The following is a 10,293-nucleotide window of genomic DNA, read 5'->3' as shown; positions in this document are numbered from 1 at the left end:
ATTGCGTAGCATATCACACTTTAGTGTTGGGACAGCAAGGGTTTGGATATATTTGAAGGTTTTGAAGCGTATTATGACCTTAAGATCGAGGTAAGACCCTTCTTTCATCGACTCTAGCTTTGATAAGTCGCAAATAGCAATTTGCGACGGAAATACATATCTTTTATCGAATTTTCGTTGTATCTTCTATTTTTTTGTGTTGATTATGATCTTGCCTTATTGTAGTATCAAGGGGGGTTGTGATTAAAGTTATTAGGACACGTGAATTCAATGAAAAATGTATGTTAAGGTTATTCCCTATTTACGGCATGTTTCCTTAAAGCTTAGAAGCAATGTATTTGGGTTGTTATCCTTGATATACTTGTAGCCGTGATTGTTGATTGTTGGCTGCTCGAGTTGATATAATCCTCCCTTGTCAGGATTCTTATTCAATTAGTAGCGTCTCTAATGTTGGACACGACTTAGAGGCTATTTGTATAGGTTGACTTATACTAATTGCTCGCTTTAGCGATTGGATTGTATTGCTGCCCTTGGGCTATTGTGGTTAGCTGCAGGAATGTGATCTATGCCTAGAAGGGCTATGTTCGGCCTACAGGGCTATATGGATGCCTAAAAAGGGCTATAAGTTGCCTACAGTGCTATATTGATGCTTAGAAGGGCTATGAGTTGCCTACAGGGCTATATTGACGCCTAAGAAGGCTATGTGCTTCCTACAGGGCCATGTTGTTGCCTAAGAGGGCTATGAGTTGTCTATAAGCTATGTTGATGCCCGAGAGAGCTATTTGCTTCCTATGGGGCTATATTAATGCCTAAGAGGGCTATATGACTGCCTACGGGACTAAGGGACTACCGATAGGGGTATATAGGTTGATTGGCACCTTCCGGGCTTATGAGGGCCTGAGTAGGTGGTCTTGTGTGTTGTTTGTACCTGCCGAGCTTATGGGGGCTTAGTTAGATTGTTGTTTTATTATTTTTGATAGGTTTAGATTTAGGAGCAGGTCAGTACCCTTATCTTATCCTTGATTTATTTATCAGATTATTCCAGTATATCAGTATTCATCATCATAGTCTATTGCCTTTCATACTCTGTACATTATTGTGTACTGACGCCCCATTGCCTTGGGGGCACTGTGTGACAAATTTAAATAAATCAATATTAGGTTAAAAGTTAAGGTTAAAGGTTAAAATTATTACCATATAATTTAATTTATTTTAACTATGACATCCACCATCATCTTCTCCACCTTCTTAGCCGTGGTCTCTTTTGGCGTGACATTGATTTCTTCGACTTGAAAGGTGAGAATTTAAGATTGTAAAAAAGCCGATTAAAAAAATTATCGTGCCAAACAAAGAGAGTCATTATATATGTTAGGTAGATGAAAATTTTATCGACAGATGTGGCTAGAAGCATTTCTAGACAAACATTTGGTCTAGTCAACATCTAAATGTGTTTCCTAATCATTAGATGATAGTTCAGATAGAAAACTCTTATTCTCAATACGTTATGTATAAAACTCAATAAAGTGAAATAGCTTAAAACGTGTTTTTGACCTTTTTAACTCTTTCAAAAACAAACTGAATATAAAAGTACTGCTAATTTCGTACTAATTAGGTCAACTTGATTTTAAAAAAATTGGCAAATCAGGTATTGACTAATAATGGAGCATTCTTCTAGAGAACGACTTTGCTTGCATTTGCAATTAGTGCTTCTCAACTTTGCCTCTTCCTATTCCACTTCTTTACTCCCTCGATTTCATATTAATTGAATTGTTGAGATATTTTTTATTTTTTAAATTAACTTAATTATTCAATCTTCAAAGCTATTCTTAGAATGTTCTTCCAATTTTACCCTTCATTAGTTAGTATTAGAATTAGTTATTAATTAATGTTTAGTTATTTTAATCACAAATTTGACAATAATTAATAAGGGTAAAAATGGAAAGTTATGCCTAATTTATATCTTAATCTTCTTTTCTTAAAGGGTGTGAAACACCTCAACAATTCAATTAATTTGAAATGGAGGGAGTAATTTATTTTTTAAGTCTCAACTTCTAGAAGACCTAATTCATGTTCTTCTAAGGGAAAATAGTATATAATAGCAAACTATTAATTCAAATTAAATGTTATAACCATAGTTTGATTTAATTGTACCCCATAGGAAACTGTTGCTATTTCGCCTCTCTCCCTGGTGAATCTCGCTCGCCACTCTCGTTTTCGCTGGGCAGTCTCACTCGCCCCTCTCGCTTTTATACAAACACAAACATATAAAATGTGTTTGTGTTTGTATAAAGCGAGAGAAAATTGTATATACAAATACAAATACATATATTTTCGTCCTATACACTTATGATTATACAAATACGATCTTCCCTTGCCCAGTTTCTTTTGTCTTTCTCTCTTTCTCGTTTTTATACAAACACAAACATATAAAATGTGTTTGTGTTTGTATAAAGCGCGAGAAAATTGTATATATAAATACAAATACATATATTTTCGTCCTATACACTTATGATTATACAAATACGATCTTCCCTTGCCCAGTTTCTTTTGTCTTTCTCTCTTTCTCGTTTTATACAAACACAAATTATGCAATTGATTCTTTTGTATATGTATACCGAAACAGATTATACATTTTCTTCTTTTGTATATGTATAGCGAAATATACATATTAATAGTCATAGCACACTTTATGTTTGCTATGGGGCGCAATTATGCAAACTATAGCTATAACATACAAATGTGATTTTTATATTTGTTATATGTGAAAGTTGCTCTTTTTCTAACCTGATGACAGTATGCCACTTGGCAAACTATTAATTCTTTTAACCTTTTTTTTTGTGGATTGCTTATGACGAAAAGGCAGCACGATAAAGGGCCCAACTATAAGGGTCTATTGTATGCAGTCTTATCTTACTTTTCTGCTAGAGGCTGTTTTCAGGACTTGGTGACAAAAAATTTACACTATCGAATAACTTTAAATAGTTATAGTAGGTTATTATTATTATTATTATATATTTCGAAGCTATTAACTTGAGCATGTCTCAAGTAGTTACTCTTCTCGCAAGTTATATTGCTAGTGTACAGAAATTAAATTCAAACATTGAAAGTGAATGAAAAAAGGATACTAGTAGTAATAAATAAAACCACAAATAGGTGGTCTCTCAACATATATGATGTATACAAGAATATATATCAATCTGCAAAGATTAAAAAGAAGGAAAAAAAGAACCAAAATCTGACCAAACAACAAAAAACATATAAACATACAAAAATGTTCAAAGTGACATTATTTAAGTTAACTTATGCCTGTTGATGAGTCCCATTTCCATAAGGATTAACAGTACCATTTGTTCCATTTTGTGTGTGCTTGTTAGAGTCTGTTTTTTTCCTTTTGATGACAATGAACCAAGTAAAGGCTTCTAATAAAACAGCAATGGCACCTATGGCTATGATCACACCAGTGTAAGCCCTCTTCCAATTCTTCTGTCCATTCAATGCATCAAATCCTTGGAAAACATTGGTGATGGCCAGACTTATTACCGCGTATCCAACAGCATGGTGGTAGATGTTCCAGTATAATCTGTACTTGTGGTCTGGCTTTGGCCTCAGAAGCAAAGCAAATACCTACAAAGTTTGTAATCATACAAATTAGTAACAATGAAGGTCGGGTATAATCCTTAGTTCAGGTGTCTAAATGAAAAAAAATGGGGCAAGTACGAGGGAGGTGCCTATGTATTAAGCCAAAAAGGGGGATATTTTGTTGCTCTTTATTTAAGGGACCGGTATTTTTATGTGTGTACAAGTGCTTGCATAAGTGAATTCAAGATTTATAGTTAATGCCGTTTAGATGGTTACCTGAAGAGTTCCGAGGCAAAAGAGAGTGATGCCAATGTTCCTGTGAGTAGTGAATTCGATACCCGTAGAATCACTGCCAAGTTTGAGACCAGTTCCCCATCCAGCAATGCCAACAATATAGGCAGAAGTTTGACAAGCAACATGTATATAAAACCACGCTGGATTCGCTGCTTTGAAAACCTTCAAGTACCTTGCAAATACTGCTCCCATTGGCATTAACACTCCCCAACTTACTGCATTCAATACTCCATGAACCTGTCAAATTTTCAAGATATCAAACATGTCAAATTCCTTGTTGCTTCTAATTATTTTGTTGGGGGTAGTGTATACAAAAATGAGTAATATGGTCAGCAAGGATTCATATAGTTGACCCCAATTTGTATGTAGTTTTCGCGTTGTATCACATCACCTAAAATTAGAATTCAATTCCACAATTTAAATTTGATGAGTTCAACTTACGATTGAATCAATTGGACCTTCGAGATCATAGGTTATGCATGAATTCAATCGAGTCTATTAAACTAGGTTATGATATTATAAGGGTTCATTTGGTTGGAAAACAAGTTATCCCGCAAATAAACTCATCCTAAAATCAATCTCATGATTAATTATCTCTTTACCCCTTGTACGAAACAAACAGATTAAATAACACTATTAGTGTAAAAATCAATACTCCCATTTCCTATAACTATGGCAATAAGAGTGTCCGAGAAGAGAGAAAAGTCAGGATGATAAGCGCTCCACCTGCCAAGAAGGCAGCCGGAGCAGTGAGCAATTGCTTTGTGCCTGTTATCCAAACCAACTCTAATCGATACCTACTGTCAGTATATATAAATTAAATTTCAACGAAATAAAGAAAGGGTATGCGAAAACTCACATTTCTTCTACGTTGTCTAGAAGTAACTGAGCTACCACCACCACCTAACTCTCCATTAGCAAAATCAATACTTCCAAAAGACCTCATATTATCACCAGACTGAACATGAGCAGTCAAAGCCTGACCAGAAACAGCACCATTTTGCCAAGCTTGATTAAAACTAGTCCTTCCAGCAGGAAGTTCCAAAGTTGCAAAAATAATAAACTCATTATTCGAATACTCAGCTCCAATTCTCGGAACATTGAAACTCAAAGCCCCCTCTGCTAACTGAGTTCCATAACTAGAAACAGGGGAAGTATAAGCATGAATTTCTCCACTAGAATTTCTAAATGCAACTAAACATTGTGAACCAACCATCCTTGTTCCGTCAATATTTAAACCCCAAGCTACCCAATCTGTATTTGGTACACCTCCATGTCTGTAAGCAAGATCAACTGTATGGTTATCTGGATGGTAACTCCAATGAAGAACAGAGTTTAGTAGAGGCAGAGCATTACAAGTTGCAAATATTTGGTTATTTCTGAATGCAAAAGCAGAGCAATTTTGATTCTGACCATAACTAGTATAAAATAGACCTAAAATCAAGATTGATGAAAATAATGAAGTTAAAAGTTTATCCATAATTGTGCTCTGTTTTTTTTGTTCAGCAAAAACTCAAATTCAAGAACTTGGGTAAGTCCCAAAATATTGCAAGAATTGGTTTTCTTGGGATTTGTGACGATTGAATCAAGAAAATTGAACTATTTGTTGAAAATTTGGGGTAAAGTAGCTTAGATTATATAGATATTTGAAAGAGAAAAGGGGAAAGGAAGGTGAAGTAGGTGATGACAAATTCGAAGGAGTTAGTTGACCGCTTCCTTTACGTGGAATTTTAGGCATGCCTGTTATCCAAACCAACTCTAATCGATACCTACTGTCAGTATATATAAATTAAATTTCAACGAAATAAAGAAAGGGTATGCGAAAACTCACATTTCTTCTACGTTGTCTAGAAGTAACTGAGCTACCACCACCACCTAACTCTCCATTAGCAAAATCAATACTTCCAAAAGACCTCATATTATCACCAGACTGAACATGAGCAGTCAAAGCCTGACCAGAAACAGCACCATTTTGCCAAGCTTGATTAAAACTAGTCCTTCCAGCAGGAAGTTCCAAAGTTGCAAAAATAATAAACTCATTATTCGAATACTCAGCTCCAATTCTCGGAACATTGAAACTCAAAGCCCCCTCTGCTAACTGAGTTCCATAACTAGAAACAGGGGAAGTATAAGCATGAATTTCTCCACTAGAATTTCTAAATGCAACTAAACATTGTGAACCAACCATCCTTGTTCCGTCAATATTTAAACCCCAAGCTACCCAATCTGTATTTGGTACACCTCCATGTCTGTAAGCAAGATCAACTGTATGGTTATCTGGATGGTAACTCCAATGAAGAACAGAGTTTAGTAGAGGCAGAGCATTACAAGTTGCAAATATTTGGTTATTTCTGAATGCAAAAGCAGAGCAATTTTGATTCTGACCATAACTAGTAGAAAATAGAGTTGAAATTAAGATTGATGAAAATAATAAAGTTGTTAAAAGTTTATTCATATTTGTGCTCTGTTTTTTTTTTGTCCTGTAAAAACTCAAATTCAAGAACTTGGGTAAGTCCCAAAATATTGCAAGAATTGGTTTTCTTGGGATTTGTGACGATTGAATCAAGAAAATTGAACTATTTGTTGAAAATTTGGGGTAAAGTAGCTTAGATTATATAGATATTTGAAAGAGAAAAGGGGAAAGGAAGGTGAAGTAGGTGATGACAAATTCGAAGGAGTTAGTTGACCGCTTCCTTTACGTGGAATTTTAGGCATATAACCGGTTTAAAAAAAAATGGTGCAGTCGTAAGTACTCCTTACAAACAATTATGAGTTTGAGCCTTAAGTATGAAATCGCTACTTTTGAGTTTGAGTTTTGAGTATACAGTTACGACTCTTTCAGAAAAAAAGATTTCGAATTCGAGTTTTGAGTATGAAATTATTAACTCCTTCAAATAAAGTTTTTGAATTTGAATCCTGTGTGTGAAATGTTTTTGTTAACGAGGTTTTACACACTATGGTTGAATTTTTCGACATGAATTAAAATTTAATCATTTAATATGGATATCAAAAGTGGGATGAAAAGGTAAAAAAGAATCTTAGGCGTATATGTGGAAACCAAAGTATACATTATTTGAAACACAAATGAAGAGTTCTGATGGAAGTAACTAGGAAGGTGTTTGATTTTTATTTTTTTTACTATTTTTGTAGTTTTATATTGAATTAGAGATTGGATACTTCTCTATAAATGACTAGACTTGGTGCTCAAAACAAATCTTTGCTTTCAAACTTGAAAAAGTCTTGAATTTACTAATTTAATATTTTTCTATTAATGAACGTAATTGGATATTTTGGTCATATACAAACGGGAAAGTGAAATATATAAACTGTAGCGTACATAGCAAACAAAACTATAGTTACAGAGCACAATTACTGAAATTATTGTTATAGAGTCTTGTTATGTTTATTATCGTTGTTATTTCTGAAATTTACTCTTCTTTTAATGGGGTCTTATGTCGTGGTACGAAGTTAAAATAGTTTGACTTTAATATGGGTGATATCTAGTGGGGAAAAAAAAGTGTGATTGGTACAAATGAAAATGTTTTCTAAAATTTTTTCTAGGGAAATAATAATAATTATTTAGTGTTTGATAAGTAAATAAAAATTATTATTCAAAAGTATTTATATGTGTTATTTAATAAAATATTTCGAAGTCGTTTGGTAGGATGTATAAAAATAGTGTTGAATAAGAACTAGTAATGTTGACATTAGTAATATTGGTATTAGTTATGAAAAGAATATTTTTGATACACTATTTGATTTGGTATATTAATTAAAAATATATGTATTGCATAATTTTTAAAGGACAAATTACTTAACTACACTCTTTTACTTACCTTAATATCCATTTATCCCTACTTATTTCAAAATTTTCAAAAATCCCTTAGTTTACCTATGTATCCCGTGCACAACACTATGTATCCCGCTATGTGGAATGTATCAAACGCTATGTATTCCGTGCACAACGCTATGTATCCCGCTATGTGAAAGGTATCAAACCTAATGTATCCCGTGCACAACGCTATGTATCCGCAAACATAATTTTTAAGGGGTTTTTGGTAAATAGAAAACTAGAAGGGATAGGATGTTATTTAGTACTTATAATATGTGGTTCCTATAATTTATACATTTTAAAATACTCTAATTCATTTATAAAAAATACACTCCGAAAATAAGGTGAAAAGAAAGTGAAAAAAGTTTTAAGAAACAATTGTGTCTTTAACTAGGTTAATGCATGCATAAAAAAATCTTTGCATTACTAATACTATTGTTTGTCATGCATTAGTTATAAATACTTTCCTAAACTTGTTTTTAAAGAGAAAATATCACATTTTGATCAACTAAACATGAAAAAATCTATTTTTAATAGGAACTTGAGTTTCTTTCTTTTAGTTATTATTGCTTGCATTAGTCGTTGTCCTGTAACATACTTTAACCTTACCTTGAAAGATAGAGAAACTATTTTTGATAGACCCTTGTCTCAAAAAAATATATTTTAAAGTAAATCAAGAAAAATGAAGAATTCATGGTAAAATATTATAGAAAGCATGTCAAAATATTCTTAAAAAAAAGAAGAAGAAAGAAACATAAGCATAACATTATCGAAGTACAAGAAAATCAAATACTAACATAATTAAAAGGACATGAAACTACAAAAGTAATATTACGTACGACTCCTAGTATGAAAAGATAAGTAAGACAACGTGCTATTACCTGCTAACCTTCCACTCTAATTTGTGTACTTTACAACCTCTTATCTAAGGTCATGTTCTCGATAAATTGAAATTGTCCTATCTAATAATTACCTCTCTCCAATACTTTTTCGATCTACCTCCTCCTCTCCTAAGTTCATTCATAGTCAACCTCTCCTATACTCACACCTCCGCATAAGAAGCATTTGTGCATATACTCTTTACATATCCGAATTATTTTTAATTTCTACCTCACTTTCTACTTTTTGTCCTCCACCGAGTTACTCACACACATTATTAGTATACAAATATAGTATTCGTCCTGTTGAGTTTGAATTGTTCCTTTTAATATTTAAGAGTTATAAACACTTAAACTATCCAAATTTTTGAGCTTTATACTTGAATTACTGAGTATGAGTTTCCTATCTGAATTATCACTCAATAGTTAGCAAAACACAGCTCGATTAATTTCTAATAATGTGTGTAATCTCTTTTTTGTCTAAATATATAATCATGTGACACTCCACGTGAAAAAATAATTTCACCGTGACAAATTTAAATAAATCAATATTAGGTTAAAAGTTAAGGTTAAAGGTTAAAACTATTACCATATAATTTAATTTAATTTATTTTAACTATGACATCCACCATCATCTTCTCCACCTTCTTAGCCGTGGTCTCTTTTGGCGTGACATTGATTTCTTCGACTTGAAAGGTGAGAATTTAAGATTGTAAAAAAGCCGATTAAAAAAATTATCGTGCCAAACAAAGAGAGTCATTATATATGTTAGGTAGATGAAAATTTTATCGACAGATGTGGCTAGAAGCATTTCTAGACAAACATTTGGTCTAGTCAACATCTAAATGTGTTTCCTAATCATTAGATGATAGTTCAGATAGAAAACTCTTATTCTCAATACGTTATGTATAAAACTCAATAAAGTGAAATAGCTTAAAACGTGTTTTTGACCTTTTTAACTCTTTCAAAAACAAACTGAATATAAAAGTACTGCTAATTTCGTACTAATTAGGTCAACTTGATTTTAAAAAAATTGGCAAATCAGGTATTGACTAATAATGGAGCATTCTTCTAGAGAACGACTTTGCTTGCATTTGCAATTAGTGCTTCTCAACTTTGCCTCTTCCTATTCCACTTCTTTACTCCCTCGATTTCATATTAATTGAATTGTTGAGATATTTTTTATTTTTTAAATTAACTTAATTATTCAATCTTCAAAGCTATTATTAGAATGTTCTTCCAATTTTACCCTTCATTAGTTAGTATTAGAATTAGTTATTAATTAATGTTTAGTTATTTTAATCACAAATTTGACAATAATTAATAAGGGTAAAAATGGAAAGTTATGCCTAATTTATATCTTAATCTTCTTTTCTTAAAGGGTGTGAAACACCTCAACAATTCAATTAATTTGAAATGGAGGGAGTAATTTATTTTTTAAGTCTCAACTTCTAGAAGACCTAATTCATGTTCTTCTAAGGGAAAATAGTATATAATAGCAAACTATTAATTCAAATTAAATGTTATAACCATAGTTTGATTTAATTGTACCCCATAGCAAACTGTTGCTATTTCGCCTCTCTCCCTGGTGAATCTCGCTCGCCACTCTCGTTTTCGCTGGGCAGTCTCACTCGCCCCTCTCGCTTTTATACAAACACAAACATATAAAATGTGTTTGTGTTTGTATAAAGCGAGAGAAAATTGTATATA

The 10,293-nt window shown here is 32.6% G+C and overlaps 1 protein-coding gene across 1 annotated transcript; it reads right to left on the bottom strand.

Annotated features, from left to right (window-relative positions):
• Window positions 1-3,134: 3,134 nt before the first annotated feature.
• On the bottom strand, window positions 3,135-6,402 carry LOC102600319 (cytochrome b561 and DOMON domain-containing protein At5g47530-like). Its single transcript, NM_001318663.1, is given in 3 exon segments — window positions 3,135-3,624; window positions 3,856-4,110; window positions 5,705-6,402. Coding segments are annotated over 3 exon segments (1,203 nt in total). The 5' UTR covers window positions 6,329-6,402; the 3' UTR covers window positions 3,135-3,300.
• Between the last annotated feature and the right edge of the window lie 3,891 nt (window positions 6,403-10,293).

This window comes from Solanum tuberosum, unplaced genomic scaffold, assembly GCF_000226075.1.
Source record: "Solanum tuberosum cultivar DM 1-3 516 R44 unplaced genomic scaffold, SolTub_3.0 scf00413, whole genome shotgun sequence".
Lineage (NCBI taxonomy): Eukaryota > Viridiplantae > Streptophyta > Magnoliopsida > Solanales > Solanaceae > Solanum > Solanum tuberosum.
The sequence above is the reverse complement of the archived record's forward strand: the minus strand, read 5'-3'. Positions and strand labels throughout refer to the sequence as shown.